General features: G+C 40.9%; 1 protein-coding gene across 1 annotated transcript in view; it reads left to right on the top strand.

Moving 5' to 3' along the window:
* Positions 1–17,481, top strand: part of Su(P) (prostaglandin E synthase Su(P)) — a 66,406-nt gene that overhangs the window by 14,304 nt on the left and 34,621 nt on the right. The window contains exons 3-4 of the mRNA XM_067099510.1: positions 11,672–11,871; positions 17,049–17,160. Coding sequence (XP_066955611.1) covers positions 11,672–11,871; positions 17,049–17,160 — 312 coding nt within the window. The remainder of the gene's footprint in view (positions 1–11,671; positions 11,872–17,048; positions 17,161–17,481) is intronic.

Genomic DNA, 17,481 nt, shown 5'->3' on the forward strand with positions numbered 1-17,481 from the left:
CATACAAGAGCACTGCAATTTTACCTCAAGGCCAATTGGAAAAGAAAGTCGTTTCCGGACCCATTCATTTTCAGCATCACTCCCCAAATAAAAGAGGACCTCCGGTGGTGGCTAGCGGAAGACAGATTCTCGACAGGAAGGTCTCTGGCTCCAACGAACCCTGACCTAACGTACCCTGACCTAACGTTATACTCAGACGCTTCGGATCTGGGTTGGGGACCCCTTCCCAACAACATGGAGGTGTCAGGAACATGGCCTCCTTCCGAAAGAAACCTCCACATCAGCGTAAAGGAACTAAAAGTGATTCATCTGGCACTTCAACACTTTGCAACACTAACCTTCCACAAGACAGTAGCAGTTCATTCAGACAGTATGACCGCCCTAGCTTATATCAAGAATCAAGGAGGGACCCATTCTTTTACACTCTACGAAGCAACAAAGGATTTTCTTCTTTGGGCAAGGAGCAACAAGACCCAATTAGTGATTTGCTTCGTTCAGGGCAAGATGAACGTCCTTGTGGACAAATTGAGTTGTGGCAAACAGGTCCTACCGACGGAATGGACACTCAATCCACAGGTGTGCACCGACCTGTGGAAGCTGTGGGGAAAGCCATCAGTAGATCTGTTTGCGACGTCAAGGAACAATCGTCTTCCTTTGTATTGCTCCCTGGTTCCGGACCCACAAGCATGGGCAACAGATGCCATGTTGCAGGACTGGTCGAACCTCAACTTTTACGCCTTCCCTCCCTTCAGCATTGAGGAAGTTCAATTCACACAACAACATGTCAGTGACCCTAGTTGTTCCCTTTTGGCCACACAAAGAGTGGTTCCCCGATCTGTTGAGCCTTTTGACAGACTTCCCAAGGCTACTTCCTCAGAGTAGAAGTCTTCTCAGACAGCCGCACTTCCTCCAATATCATCAAGGGTTATTCATTCTTGCTCTGTCAGGCTTCAGGCTGTCAGGGAGCTTGTCATAGCGAAAGGATTTTCAAGGAAGGCTGCAGAGGCTATTGTTAAGTGCAGGTGACAATCTTCCTCTGCAGTCAACCAATCCAAGTGGGCAGTTTTTAGGAAGTGGTGCCAAGAGCGAAATATTTCCTCTTCTCAAACATCTGTAGCCCAAATCGCAGATTTTCTTCTATATCTTAGAATATTGAAAGGACTCACAACATCTACCATCAAGGGTTACAAAACAATGTTGAGTTCAGTATTGAAACATAGAGGAGTACCTGTCTTCAAACCAAGACATCAGTGATTTAATCAAACATTGAATACTAGTAAGCAAGTTAAACCTTCAGAAATTAAACTTGGAACTTGGATGTAATTCTCAACTGGCTTTCAGGACCACCCTTTGAACCTTTAGGTCGTTGTCACTTCAGAATCTTCTGAAGAAGGCAGCTTATACTTGGTGGCTGGCTCTGACCAGAGAGAGCCAGAGCTTCATGCCAATGATAAAGGATAGGTTTCTCACAAGGCAATCCGGTATACTCGCTAATTTTGGATTTTTGGCCAAAAATGAGGACCCGGCTAACCCATGGCCTCGCTCCTTTTCTATCAGAGCCTCTCAAGTACTAGGCCCATCCGATCAAGAAGAGTCCTCTGCCCTGTAAGAGCTTTAAGAGTATACCTTGAGAGAACCAAAACCTTAGAGGAGTTGGCCCCTAATCTTTGGTGTTCAGTTAAAGCCCAGCCGTCCTTTGTCCAGAATGCTATCATTCATTTTAAGTTCCACTTGATTTCGGGAAGCAGTTGGGAGTTCAAGATGATTTACTACCCTTGTGCAAAGTAAAAACTCATGAAGTAAGAGCATTAACAGCGTCATTAGCTTTCAAAGCAGTAACCTGTCTCTCTCTTTAATTTTGCAAACTACATTTTGGAGGTGCAAGTCAGTATTTAATGTTTTACTTATGGGACATTGAAACAGTGTCTGAAAAATGCAGTAATTTAGGTCCGTTCTTCACAGCTGGCATGGTATTGGGGATGAAGGATGGGAGAATACCTTCCTTTTCCTCTATCCACTCTCTTGAATAAGGATAGTTGTACTTCTTGGGGAAGTCTGGTGGACACTGAGTCATAGTGTCCTGTCTGTATTTTATAGTTTTGGCTAAAATTTCGTGTGGTGTAGGTTTTATCTGGTCTTTGTTGTTCTATTGTACTGCGCCCAGGGCAAGGGCAGATCTACATTTTATTTATGTGACCCTTTGGGATTGTTAGCTGTGGCAATCTGCGATTAACCTCCTATGTTGCAAAGCACACTCAAGTAGAGGCAACCCTTGGCTCTACCGCCAAGCTGCTACAGGTCGAGAGGAGCAACGGCCAGAGGCAGTACCCGTCTGCTGTTGCTCCCTCACCAGGTAAGGTTACAACAAGCATTCCAAGATGCTAGCTAATTTGCTATCCCAAATTATCCTCCACATCGAGTAGTTTTTTGGGTAGTATATGTCCATTCATCCCACCTCCACTCAATGTGGGATTCAGGTATGTAATTATATGGTAAGTTACTTTTATAAAAATGGCATATTTATAATAAAATAAAATTTTATGTATACTTACCAAATAATTACGTGATCAGAACCCGCTCTCCTCCCCTCTCATGGACATAGCTCTTTAGCCACGTTGTACCTATTCTTCCCCGATAGTGGGCGGGGCAGCATACCTACACCCAAAACAAAAGAGCACTACCGCACGTTTTGAATTTTGAGCTGCCGCGCAAAGTGGTAACTATAGCTCTGTAATTATTTGGTAAGTATATATAAAACTTTATTTTATTAAAAAAATGTCATTTTTATATAAGTAACTTACCAGGTAACTACATAGCTATTAGTTTCATTTTTCGCAGTAGCTTAAATTCAGAGTTCACAGTAGCAACACCGATGTTCTGTGTAGGTGACTAGTCTCGCCTCTTAACAAGGTACAGTAGTGCAGGAAAGACTTGAGAAGTCTTTGGTCTGTTTCTGCGGCGTCTGGTGTTAACATCAGGTGCCGACTGCAGCTTTTCTTTTTTTAGCGGTTAGTAGCAGACTTACGGTTCAAGCCGAAAGTCAAGTAGCTTCAGCTGAAAGGTTTCAGGATGAGTTTTTTTCTTGTTTGATTGTTACTAAATGGAGTCTAGTATATCAATTTTTTGCTTTTACAGTAAAAATTGCAGTTGTTTAACTACTCTGCCAAGTGGCGTACTATAATGTAAACATTGGTTCGTTGTTGAACAAATGTTTACTTTCGCTTCTGAACTGATTTTTTCGATGCTACACTAGTGAATTTACAGTCTTTGGTTTTACTCACCTTTACGATGAGTAATGTAATAATGTAAAGCGTTGCCGAGTAATGTGATAAAGTAAACTTTGCATTTGCTACGACGAGTAATGTAATAATGTAAAGTGTTGCCAGGTAATGTGATAAAGTAAACTTGCATTTGTTTCCATCTTTATCAAGTAGATTAATAAAACGTAAACATTGCATTCGCTACAGGACGGATAATGATATACTATGTCTCCATAAGTTTCAAATAATGTTTGCTGGGAGTTGAGATTAGTCTGTATGATGGTACAGTACTTTGTGTATTTCAGAGAACTGAAAAAATGTAAAGGCAGAATGTCGTAAGAAAAGAATTGTGCTTATTTTGGTTGCACTAGGCTTTTGAAAGAACTGACGTTCTTGACAGCCGAGGATCGGCTCCGAACGCCCAGGAGCGCTCACCAGCTCCCGATTTCCTAGCTTATGAGCTACTAGTTTGTTTGACGCCAGCGCTCGGCAAAGCGCTGAGTGAGATCCAAGCGACCAATGGGATCCAAGTGCCCAGCGGATACAAGCGCCCACCAGATCCGAGCGCCCAGCGGATCCAAGCTGCCCAGAGATCGAAGAGTAGTCTGGCTCCTGCTCTCTCCGCATCCATTTTTCTCCCTCACTTCCTTCCCATGCCATTGCCAGTCTTGTGTCTGGGTTAACAGAAGTTAACCTTGGAATAGTGAAGTGTTGTGCAGTGGAGGAGGTGTCTACTCGTCCCCCGATGCTCCTAGACAGAAAGTCCCTGTTAAACTCCCCTAAACCTGGGAGGAGGCATATAGTAAACCCCCCGTATTCACGGGGGATGCGTACCACACACACCCCGCGAATAGCTAAAACCGGCGAATACTTAGAACCCTTCTAAAAAGACTTAGAACTGCCTATTTTGATAGCTCAGACACACAAAAAAAATTAAAAATGTTTCTCTTGTGTATGAGCAGGACAGTTCACTTAGGTTTACCCTATAGTGCAAGACGCTTCCTCAGCCTCTCACTCGCCAGAGGAATATTTCTTTACCTCAAAGAGTCTTTTGCCGCCAAGCAGGTTGATCCAGACATGGTTTGCTCGTGTCCAGGTCTGTCGCTGGCTGCCTCCATTTTTCTCTCCTACCACTAGCCCTCTAATTTCTATGTATTGCTCCCGCGCCTGGCTCCCTCACTTCCTTCCCATGCCATTGCCAGTCTTATGTCTGGGTTAACAGAAGTTAACCTTGGAATAGTGAAGTGTGCAGTGGAGGAGGTGTCTACTTGTCCCCCGATGCTCCTAGACAGAAGTCCTGTTAAACTCCCTAAACCTGGAGGGGGCATACAGTAAACCCCATACTCTGGGGGATGCATACCACACACACACACCCCCGCAAATAGCCTAAAACCCATGAATACTTAGAACCCTTCTAAAAAGACTTAGAACTGCCTATTTTGGTAGTTAAGACACAAAAAAAAAATTAAAAATGCTTCTCTTGTGTATGAGCAGGACAGTTCACTTAGGTTTAGCCTAACAAAAAAAAAATAAAGATGCTTCTCTTGTGTATGAGCAGGACAATTCACTTAGATTTACCCTATAGTGCAAGACACTTCCTCAGCCTCTCGCTCGCCAGAGGAATACTTCTTTACCTCAAAGAGTCTTTTGCCGACCAAACAGGTTGATCCAGACCTGGTTTGCTCTTGTCCGGGTCCATCGCTGGACTGCCTCCGTGCAGAGGGAGTTTCCCGGTTACAGCGGGCGGCAGCGGCATTAGAGTCGACTGCCATGGCAGCATTCCAGATGATCTCCTGGATAGATCTTTGGTCCTTTGCAGTGGCCAAGATCACTTCTTTGTCTTGCAGTTCTCGCATTTCCGAAGCAGAAACCACATTCAGGAGACTAATTTTGTCTGGAGGTAGCGCCATCTCCTACCTAACCATCAGACAGCTAACCTGTGGGTGAACCTGGTGCTCAAGAGGAGCCTCTCTAGGAAGTACGACAATAGAGACTGTCTTGACTCAGGTCACCAGGTCTGTTGGTTCCGAGTCGGCATTGGCACTCAGGAACGGGCTGGCACTGGGTTCCACTTCCCTCTTCCCTAAAGAAGTAGATGCCATGGTGGATAGACGAAGGATCGAAATAACGAGCTCCTTGTTCACTGGGCAATGGCCAAGACCTTCAGGTCCTTGTATGTCGCTACAGCCCGACCTTTGGGTTAGGCTGCCTCTTCCTCTTCAGGGCTTGGGAAGTACCATGATATGGGGTGGAAATCTTCAAGTTCCCAACACCTCTCACCAACAGTCCAGTCCACTTCCAGACATATGTTCCTGACTCGCCAACAAACCTCTCCCGGTGGGAGGAGGTGAAGATGATGCTGAAGAAGGCACTAGAAGTCATGGCAGATCAGGCTCCGGATGTCTTACAACCATCCTTTTCTCGTATAGAAGACAACAGGTGGCTGGAGTCTGGTCATAGACCTTCCTCCCCTGAACCGATTCATTTGCCAGACTCGGTTTAAATGGAAATGGTGTGGCCGGTACTTGATGCCATCTGGAAGTGTGACTTCACGTTGTCAGTGTATTTAAGGATGCGTATTTTCGAGTACCCAGCCACCAGTTCTCTCGCAGGTGTTCACCCAGGTATTGGCTTGGGGGCTTTCACGTGGGATACGTCTTTTGAGGTATCTCAACGATTGCTTAATCTTGGCGAGCCCTTGGTCACAGTTGCTCCAGGACAGAGACCGACTTCACGAATGTTGTTGCAACCTGGGAGTCCCATTCAATTTTGAGAAGTCTGATCTCGCACCCAAGCAGAGGTTAAAGTATCTGGGCAGGCTGATAGATACTGCAGCAGCAAGATCCGCTCTCCCCGGGACGGCCCCTGTCCAAGTTCGTGTGAATGGGATCGCTCTCCCCGACCCTTACGGCTGTCATCAGACTCACTTATCAGCAAGTTCTGAGAGGCAGCACAGTTATTCCTGTCTCAACAGGAACAACCAGCTCTTTAGTGACGAGTCAGTCTCGGTCACTGATCGTCCTAGGAGAAGTTGGTCCCTCATGGGCAGCTTTACCTTCGTTCCCTTCAGTGGAGATTGAAGGGGTTATGGTCTCAGGCAAGAGACCCAGTTCTTCCTGATTCCTCTCTCGGAGGAAGTAAGGAAGGACTTTGCTTCCCCCTCCTGAGATGCATCTGTTTTCGGATGCATTGGTCAAGGGATAGGGTGCAACCTAGAGGAGTTGTTGGTGTTAGGTGTGTGGAACCAGAACGACAAACATTTCCACTTCAGTAATCTGAAACTCAAGGCAGCATTTTAGCCCTACAAGAGTTTCAGGATCGAGTGATGGGCACTCCATGGAGTTGAATGACTACACCACGGTGCAGTAGTGGCATACATCAATGAACAAGTGGGGGACTGGGTTTCCCTTCAGCTCCACCTGTTGGCGGTGCAACTGCACGAGTGGGTGGTAGAGGTGTCAGCCAGGTACACTCCCCAGAACCGGAACATAGGGCAAACAAGCTCAGTCGCCAGGGTCAGGTGACGGGCATGGCCCCTACACCCAGACATTGCGGAAGATTATTCTAATCTTTGGATGTCCCAGTGATAGATCTCTTTGCAACCCAACACAACAGAAGCTGCTGGTGTTCTGTTCTATTGTTCCAGAACCATGGGCGGTTTTAGAAGATGCCTTCCAACACCCACAGGACAATCACGAGGCTTATGTCTCTTCTGTTTGATTCATCGGGTGATCAGCAGGGTCATGATCATCTGGAATCACAGGATGACCCTGATGGCTCCCAAGTGGCCACATGCCGAGTGGTATCCAGACCTGCTAGCTCTACTGTCTGAGGTACCAAGAGAGAGTCCCCTTTGGCACAGCTTGCTATGCCAGCCGCACGTAGAGAGGTATCACCAGGCTGTGGAAGGTTCACACCTGGAGACTATCCAGCATCTCTTGCTAGCGAGAAGTTTTTCTCATCACACAACAACAGAGATATCTGGGCACCGTTGTGTTCCTCTGCGGCTGGGTACCTGGAGAAATGGACTGTCTCCTGAGGTTGCTGTCATTGACAGGGTCCCTCTCTGGTAGGAGCTATTATTCATCAGGTAGCGGACTTCCTCACCCTTCTTCACTGAGAGAAGCTTCTCTCTGTCTCACCTTTCTGAGCTACAGAGGGCAGCTGAACATCCCATATGTTCAACAGCCCTTGGCCAAGTCCTTCACTTGAAGGGCAGAGATCTCCCTTCCTTGTGGGAGATCTACATGCCGATGAGCAATGAGAAGCTTCGAACAGTCTTGACCCCCTTACAAGTCATTGGACAGGGATCTGACCCTCCAGACTGTGTTCCTCTTGTCCTGGCATCAGCAAGAGAGATGGCGAACTGCATGGCCTTCGATGCTAGCACTCGAGGAGATGGGAACCTGTCACACTCAAGTTTGTCACAGAATTCATAACAAAGACAGAATCCATTAGTCCCTGACACCAGATTCAAGTCCTTTTCAATTCCCTCTTTAGAGGACTTCGTTGCTAGTGATCAGTATGCGACACTACTGTGTCCAGTTTGAGTACTGCAGCACTATCTTAAGACCTGAGTGTCGACAACTCTTCATTAGTACTAGGTCTACCAAGAAAGAAGTGTCCAAGAACACTATTCCTTTCTGGATTTGTGAGACAATCTGAGTAGGAGCTCATGAGGTTAGGGACACTGGTCTGTCCCTCGCACTCCAGATGAAACTCAGTTCTACAGGTACTAAGGATGGGAGTTTGGTCTCTACAAACCACATTCATGTCCTTCTACCATTGGGACATTGCCCACGGACCCTTTGAAACATTTTCTTCATGGGTCCTGTGGTGGCTGCTCAACAAGTTCTGTGGCACTCCAGGTTCTCTTAGGGGACAGATAGTATCTCGCCTAAGGTGTACGGCAGCAAAGAGAGAATGTGAGTGAGTGACTGGCCTCCTCCCTTTTCTCTTTTACCTTTCCTCTCTCGCAGAAGAGAGGCAAGTGGCCAACCGTCACATACTGATCAAGCATGTCATGCAGGTGAGCCTACATAACTGAGTACCCTGTCCATAATCTAGAGTAGATTATTAGGGGCAAGTCCTCCCCCTGTCTTTAGCAAGGGGAGAGAGGGATGACAGTAAAACAGACCTGTTGGTTATATATATTAGCCTTTTATTGTCTCCAACACTATGGGTTCATCCAAGCCCTTTTTGAATTAATGACACAAACTCATTCATTTGAAAGGCCCATAAGTCTGACAGTTGAATATCCCATTGTTCAATGGATCAGAGGCATGGGACTCCTCCTTCTGCTCTTTGAGATCAGGAAGAGAGGCTCAGGTGAGCAGAACTAACAGTCAGTTCAGAAATTTACTCAGAATCCACCCATCAAGAGTAAGTCTTCTTATGTCAGAACCAAAGGTTTGTATTATTCATGTAGGAACAAACTGCAAATTTTTAAAGTAATGAGCATTTTTCCTAACATACAAACCTGAAGGTCTTAACATTTACGGCCCACCTCAGCCATCCCTCATTCTGATATCTGGGGCAAAAGACAAAGTGAGTGAGTGTCGATAGATGGGCAGGGTTTTCTCCCCTACTGTCAGTAGGTAACTACCTTGTTTAAAAGTTAAACGGCCATTCCAGCTTGCACTGCAAGTAATATCCTGATGTAAAGACCTTCAGGTTTATATGTTAGGAAAAATATAAATTACCTAAAAAATTTGTAGTATTTTAATTTTGGTGATGAAAAAACTTTACGTCTATGTGAAAAGTCAATTCTAAATACATTGTTGATCTGTGTTTGTGTATTAGAAGGGCATTAATGTTTTAAGAAAATATTTTATATATTTACTGGACATTTAAAAAAAGTGTTTGTCTGTGAGCATAGTAGGCTAGTTAACTAGTAAATGAACAAAATAATTTAAGTTGGAATTGTTTGATTTACAATTTAGTGCTCAAGCATATATAGATTTTTATGTTACTACACTAAGCACAAGGTGAACTTGAAGTTAAATTCATTGTCACTTGTTAGGAAAAGAGCAGAAATGTTTGTCATATAAAAACTTACAAAGCTATTGAGAATTATTTTTATAGACTTAATTGTACTTTTTTTGATGTTTCACAGTGAAGCATATTAAATTGATAAGAGTTCTAGTTAGTTTTCTGTAGAAAACTGTGTACCAGATTGTCTGTCGTCTGCACTTTTTCTGTCGCCCTCAGATCTTAAAACTACTGAGGCTAGAGGGCTGCAAGTCGGTAATATTTGATCACTACCCTCCAATCATCAAAACATACCAAATTAAAGCCATGTAACCTCAGTGGTTTTTATTTATTTAAAGGTTAAAGTTACCCATAATCATTCTTCTGTAAAGTGATATGGGATGAGCCACCACTTGGCGTGGTTAAATTTCATGGACGCGGCTCATACAGCGTATACCGAGACCACGAGAAGATAGATGTATTTCAGTGGCGCGATTATACGCTGTAGTGGTTGTGAAAAACTCAATTCTGCGGTGAAACTTTGAGCCACTTTTTACTTCTTTTTTTTTTATGTATGGATGAGGATAGGAAAGTAAAATAGCTTTGATTTATTTCCAAACTCTGACAGTGGGCAAGTGTGATCTGAAGTGCCATTCAGTGCAATGGTAAATAATTTGACCTCATGACCTACTGAAAACAAGGGATTGTTTTTTCATCTTTAAACCAAAGTATAGTACTTGGAATTAACCTATTAAATACAGAAAAGGCACACAGAGAGTGCGTTTCCTATAGCCTCTGACCTATTTGGTTCTTTGGAACCAACCCAGCATGTCCTTGGACATGCTTATGACCAGTTATCCATACCTGGTATTCTTACCACCTTGTATGGTACCACCATGGGCTCTCATGGTGACAGTCTGTTGCGTGTCTGATTCCCCTTGCTAGATACCAGTCCTAACTGTCCTTGTTTGGGTTCCCATCATCACACACTGGAGAGTAGATACTCATCTGAACCAAGCAGCTCCTCTCAAGCATGTGAGGTTCTCTTGTTAGGTAAGGACCTAAGCAAATGGGACCATGTCCAGTCCATCCTGACATCATCTGATTTTGAACCAGTGTCCAGTAATGCTCATATGGACTAACACAGAACTTCACAATTGATGTGCCAATATGTCTTTCCTTCCACTTTACTGGGTATTTGATGAGTATCTTACAAAACCTAGTCCATAGTGCTTAGCAACCTGAGCTTATATGTGATTGGTCAGTTTTCAGGCCTGCCGTATGTGAGTTAAGTACCAACTTGGTGGCTCAGTTAAACTACCTGATAGCAATTATGATAATGGCCATTTTTCAACTAAGAAAGGATATCAAATGTTAGAAACAGGTCAGAAAGAATATCAAATGGTAGAAACAGGTCCCTTAAAGAAACTGTCAGGAACTTTAGCCATGTGCCATTTATCCAGTCTAATTTTTAAAGAGCTGCAGTTTATTAAGATTTTTTAAGAACAAAACTTTCTGGTTAGCTTCCTAAAAGTTAAACAATCCCGTCAATGCACCTCATGCGGTGCCTTGTAGGCATTACTTAAGGCTCTTTGCAGCATCCCTTCTGCCTCTAGCTGCAACTCCTTTTGTTCATTTTACTGTGCCTCCATTCATATTTCTTCCAAATTACTTTCCATCCTCTCCTAACAGTTGATTCAATGGTGCAAGTGCAAGGTTTTCCTCCTGTTACACCTTTAAAACCTTTTACATATCCTCAATTTCCCTTTCAGCACTGAATGACCTCATAGGTCCCAATGCTTGGCCTTTGGCCCAAATCTTATATTCCATTCCATTTAGTTAAACTATTTTATAATCATTATCATGGTAATTGTAGTATAATAGTAACGCAATAATATTGGGATAAAAGGAAGAGTTCAATTTGCATTGGTGCATGCAAAATGCTGAATATTGAAATTTTGTAATTTCATGGAAATTAACTTGTTACTTTATAAGGAGTGTCTTCCTCCCATTTTTCTCAAATGGTACACACTTTGGTCTGTAGAGGGAATGAAGTGAAATTTACTGAGACTTCAGACAAGGGAGCTCAGAGTGAAATAGGTCTCATATATCTTCTAACTACTGTACTGCTTTGCATATTCCAAGTGCTGTTCAGCTTAGTGTGCTTCCTAATCATAGTGTGAAGTGTAATGTCTGTAGAGTATATCTTTTTTTTTTTTTTTTAATTTTGATTTAAATAAGGAAATGCAGTGTGTTTTAGATTACTGAATTTATATCATTATTTGGTCTTAGATATTTAGTTTAAGGCATTTAGATAATCTAATTTTTTTTCATCATTAGACTTTGTAAGCCATCTTACCATCATAAATTTTACTTTATCTTATAGTGTGTATAACTGCAGTACATTGTTTAATAGGATTGATTAGGATTTATCTTTTCAGCAACTGAAGGATAGTTCTATGATTATATCAGTACTTCAGTCTTTTCTCCACAATAAGAGTGAAACTCTGACATCGCTAGTCAAGTGTTACCCAAGTATAGCATATACAAATGAAGATGGTGATAAACGAATAGAAATTATGAACAGATATTTTCTTATGTATGGTCAACATCCACCTGGACGCTCCAAAGAAGATATTGTGTAAGTTTCCTCCTTGTCAGAAGGTGTTTTTATTATTATTATTATTATTATAGGTATTGTTGAAGGTTGAATTGCCTTAAAAATAAATGTTTGGGATGTATTGGTAAAAATAACATGTTTTTTCAGAAACACATGTTTCCCACTTCAGTAGCAGTGGTTATTTGCCCTTGATGAAGTGTAACAGGGTGTGTGATTGCAGAAAGCCTCTCAATTAGTGTCTATGACAAACTTAACTTATATAAATCATTGTCTCCTCTGATGGCTTGTCCATTGTTGACTTAATGTAACACATTCTCTCTCTCTCTCTCTCTCTCTCTCTCTCTCTCTCTCTCTCTCTCTCTCTCTCTCTCTCTCTCTCTCTCTCTCTCTCTCACGCACACACACAATGTATATATATACTGTATATTACTGATGCTCAGTATTGAAAAAGTAAAAGCATGAATAAGATGCAGAGCTTTGAATTATAATAAGAAAATAGCAGTAGGTTCTAAGATAATTTAATGGATAAATGGAATATAAAGTTCATTATTGACAAAGTATGGTTAGATTATGAAGTAAAGCATGAAATAAATGCAGATCTTGGAATTATAACAAGAAATAGAAGTCTGGGGTAAACTAATGGATGAATGGAATATAAAGTAAATTATGGGCAAAGTATTTTTAGATTATGAACTACTAAAGCAGGAAAAATGTAGAAAAGCAAAGCAGGAGAAAAACAAAGAAACAAGGTATAAACAATGTATTAATAAGCATCAAGCTAAACAAGATGGATGATGTAGGGGCTTTTGAACTTTAACAAATGCACTTACAGTGCCCAAAATCTTCACGGCAGGCTGTTATTTTCTTAGTTATAAATGGAAAATTGAGATGAAAAGCAAAAGCAGAGATGGTGGCTACAAATACTAGCAAAAGGTACTTTATTTCTTTTCCTGTTCTGTCCTTTGAAAAGTATGTTTTTGAATAAATATAAACACATTAATGCATAGTGCAAGAACAAAGGTGAATGGTTGCATACTGTAATAACAAAATATTTTTTTACAATCTTATTTAGATACAATACTCTGTTTAAAGTTTCCATTTTGTACATCCTCCATATAGTCTACTTGTGGTAAAGTATCTAATGGTAAAGGTCATAGCCATTATTAAGTCTTTACAACATTGATAAGATATTTCAAATACCTTAGCCATCAATAATGGAAAATGTTAATTTCTGAGGTGAAAGCCCCTCTATCATTGGCCTTATCTGCGACTACTTGGCGTGGGTTCAATAAGTGTTAAAATTGAAACAGTCGTTAACAAACCTCCTCAACAGTGACCCCCACTCTTTGGAGGGTTGGGGTAAGACAGCGACTTCTTCTCTTGTCGATGGAACCGACTGGTTGTGTAGACAAGTGCTCTGAAATTTGGGTTTGATTTTTTTCTTTGTTAATAAATTTGATCATCTGGATTTTTGTTTATATTTGGCAATATGGATTCACCTTCTCAATCTTCCCTATTGAAATCTGTTGGTTTTATAAGGTAAGGGTTTGTAAGACTAGGTTGGGTTCATTGAAGTACAATACTCACAAAATATGCATTGATCATCAAGGGGTGAATTGTGATTCAGACATCCATTGTGATCATTGCAAGGATTGTTCTTTGGAAGAGATAGAGAAGATGATAAATTTCTGAATTAAAAGAGAGAAGGATAGACTTATAAAGAGAGTAGAGAACCGCTAGTCTTGAATCTAGGTCCTCTTTAGAATAAAAACCTGGTCAAGAAAAGATAATAGATAATTCTGTATATTCTTCTGTATTGGATATAGATCCTTTTTCATCCAAAATGTCAGTTCAGGTAACAGGTTAGATTTAATGCAGTCAGATATTGACTTGGTTAAATCTAGAATTGAATTTTTGTGTAATAGTTTGAGTCTTTTTGCATTGAATGTGTCTGTTGCATTGGCAGGGACAGTTTCCCCTCATTCCTTTGGCCACTCCACAGACGCAGTCTTGTCTGTCACTTCAGCGCCCCCTTCCGACAGGCCTGGTAGTCCCAGGGTTTCCAGAGAAGGACTAACGTTCTAGGATGTTCAAGGACTATGCCTTCTGTCTCCTACCTTTGCTTCTCGGTCCTCTATGGACAGAGTTGGCTCTTGTTCGCATAAGGGCAGGTATTGTGGATCTAGGTCTTTATGTTTTATGCTAAGTCTAGATCTTCTGTTTAACCATGTTGTCCCGCTGTTATTCTAGCGATTCGTCCAAGCCAGGTGACCGATCATGATCAATAGTGAAGTGCAGCCATTGCGCCTGCAGCCAACACTAGGAGCCCTGAGTTTCTAGATAGGCTATCTGGTAGTAAATGTTGGCAACAGTTCTCCCCATTGATCACTGATGGTCCAAGTTTTATTTTTGACAAGGCCACTATTATGTCCGTGTGCCCAGGCTTTTGTGGCTTTTATGGACTGCTTTTCAACTGTGGGCTAAGCATGCCAGATATTTGCGTTCATCCTTGGGTGTGTGGGTTTCTGCTAGGTGATCAGGGCTATGGGAGGCCTCAAGTCCATGTACAGTTCCACATATGTTGTCGAATCCACCCAACCCAGGGATATATGCTAAACATTCATCAGAAAATAGTGACTGATACATTATGATTATGGATTCATGATTATATATTGCTTATAGGTAATAAGCAATAGTATAATAAAAAGACCTTGTGCTTAGTTTTTTGTTAAGAAGTGAGATTTATTTTCAAACCCTTGTAACATGCCAAAATTTTACTTCTGTCTGCAAATAATGTTCCATTCAAGTCAGGGTCATTTGTGGAAGAAAATATGTGTGTGATAAACAACATTTGGGTACCTGTACTCATCTATTTGTCTTGTCTCACTGCGTGCCAATAGAAATTAATCTTTACTGTTTGCAGATATAATTTTTTGTGACCTAGATCAGAATTTTTGCTTTGTAATGATACTTTTTTTCTATTATTTTTAAAAATTTATTAGTTTACAGTGAACCCTGTGTTCTCAAACTCACCAACTTGCAGGATTTTCTGTGGAACATATCTATAAATTATTGTAGAAAAATTCAGCAATTCGCAGACTTTTTCGTCATGAAGCATTCACTAATTAGTGTATTTTGATTTTATTTTCATGACTAAATACATTTTTATGATAAAGTGATATACTGATTTCCAAATATTATTAAGATTAATAAGATTAAATATAGTAATAATAATACTGTGAGATTAAATACTACATAACTCAAAGAGAGAGAAACTGGTTTTCTCCCCCCCCCATTCAGGACGAACCCAGACCTCATAAAAGCAAAGATAGATGCTCAGAATTGGTACAATTGAAATATTAAAATTATGTTAAAGTACTATTGAAATTATATTAGAATGATATATGTGTTTCAGGATGTAGTATAAGCATTTTTAGAGGGTACATTTTATGATAATGGTTTACAGTACTAATTTTCAAATATTAATATCAAGTTTAATAAGATTAAATAACATTAAATAATGAAAATAATTTTCTCTCTCTCAATTTAGATGAGAGAATTTTTCGACGTAATATGTATGTATGTTCCTTTTGTATGATAAATAAATGATTTACTTAATTACTACTAATTTTCATATATTAATAAGATTAAATAATAATAATAGTAATAATATATAATACTATTTTCCATGCATTTGTATAGTAAATTATGTAACATTTTAAACAAACAAATAGCAGTTTCTAGTCTTTTTATCCTCGACTTGAGAAAGTAGGGTAGGGTAAATGTCAGTTTACTTGACAGTTTGATATATTGTCTGAAGGGGGAGAAGTGTTGCCCTCAGAAGCTCATGGATTTCAATCTTGATATCATAAGGAGTTGTTCTCTCTCTCTCTCTCTCTCTCTCTCTCTCTCTCTCTCTCTCTCTCTCTCTCTCTCTCTCTCTCTCTCTCTCTCTCTCTCAAGGGTAGAATGTGAGAAATGGACAGATAAATAGATACTTAGTCCGGCCCCCTCTCTCTCTCTCTCTCTCTCTCTCTCTCTCTCTCTCTCTCTCTCTCTCTCTCTCTCTCTCTCTCTCTCTCTCTCCAAAGGTAGAATGTGAGAAATGGACAGATAAATAGATACTTAGTCCGGCCCTCCTCTCTCTCTCTCTCTCTCTCTCTCTCTCTCTCTCTCTCTCTCTCTCTCTCTCTCTCTCTCTCTCTCTCTCTCTCTCTCTCTCTCAGAAAAGATAACATTTTTGTGTGAGTGTGTGTGTGTGTGTTTCAGTGTTTTAAAAATGTGTAGTAAAGGTAATATATTTTGGAAGACAAAAAAACAAATATAAATTTTTTGTTGTCCAGAGATTAAAGATTCTCTCTCTCTCTCTCTCTCTCTCTCTCTCTCTCTCTCTCTCTCTCTCTCTCTCTCTCTCTCTCTCTCGTCCCAGCCAGCCTTGTTGAATAAAAGTCGTAGTGGTAACACTCTCTCCCTCTTTCTGATTTGGCTGGAAGGGTTAGAAGTAGTATGTATATATTTTTAAGGGTACTAATGTTTAAGATGACTTTGAAATTATATAAATAATATAGTTTCAAAGATTAATACTGTAATAGGATAATAATTTAAGGTATAGTTGATGTAGGATGATGCTTTAAGTATACATTTGGTATTTGAACTTTCAAGATAGGCAGTTATAAGTATTTTTAGAGTGGGGCGAGGTAGCAAGTATTCGTGGATTTTAACTATTTGCCAGGGGGTCGCGAATATGGGGGGTTTGCTGTATACACTCAATTCAGAGGTCATGTACAGTAGTTCTGATTATTGTCTAGCAAAGATAACTTTCCTCTCAAGTTAGGATAGGCCTGTGGAAAACATAACCTCTGACCTCTAAGATGCTTGGCAAATTTCCAAGACGTATTTCAGGAATAAATAGTCCTCATCTCTGGGAGGTAATCTATTCTTACTGCTTCAAAAGGGAAGTAATGCTGCTGTGGGCCATAAGTGGCACTCTGTAGATGGTATTACGTTCTTGCAGTGTTGCTTTGGAAGTGGCTCCATTGCTTCCTTCTTGCACTTCTCATCCATGTTGTATGATCTTTTCACTGACCTGCTGCCGTATTTCATTTTACCCTGTCCCATTAACCATTCTTATTGAATGACAGATTGTAAGAAAATAATAACTATAATAACCAATTTTGTTTTTACTGTTAATTTTTCAGAGATGAAAGGAAGTGGCGCAAGTGGGTAGATGATGTTCTGGTGCATGTCCTTTCGCCAAATGTTTACAGAACTCCACAGGAATCATTACAGGCTTTCAAGTGGTTCTGTAAGGTGAGCCATGTTTCTTTGTTGAAAACATTTTTGTGACCATGAAATTAACTTTTGTCAGTTATTAAAAACCAGTTAATCATAAATAGTTTTAACAGTGTGAATGCATTTAGGCAAGCCAATTTGAAACATTGAAAAGAAAGATCTAGCTCTATGACACCAGTACTGTTTCCAACTTCCTTCAAGATTCATGGAAATTTGGGCCTTGTTGGCAGAGGTAAAACAATGATAGAGATAGGTGCATAGAAGTTGTAGATCATCAGTTTTTAGCTTTTTACTGCCACCTTTCCCTTGTAGAGAAGGCAACCAAGGCATGGAGACCTT

This window comes from Macrobrachium rosenbergii, chromosome 55, assembly GCF_040412425.1.
Source record: "Macrobrachium rosenbergii isolate ZJJX-2024 chromosome 55, ASM4041242v1, whole genome shotgun sequence".
In the NCBI taxonomy this organism is placed as follows: domain Eukaryota; kingdom Metazoa; phylum Arthropoda; class Malacostraca; order Decapoda; family Palaemonidae; genus Macrobrachium; species Macrobrachium rosenbergii.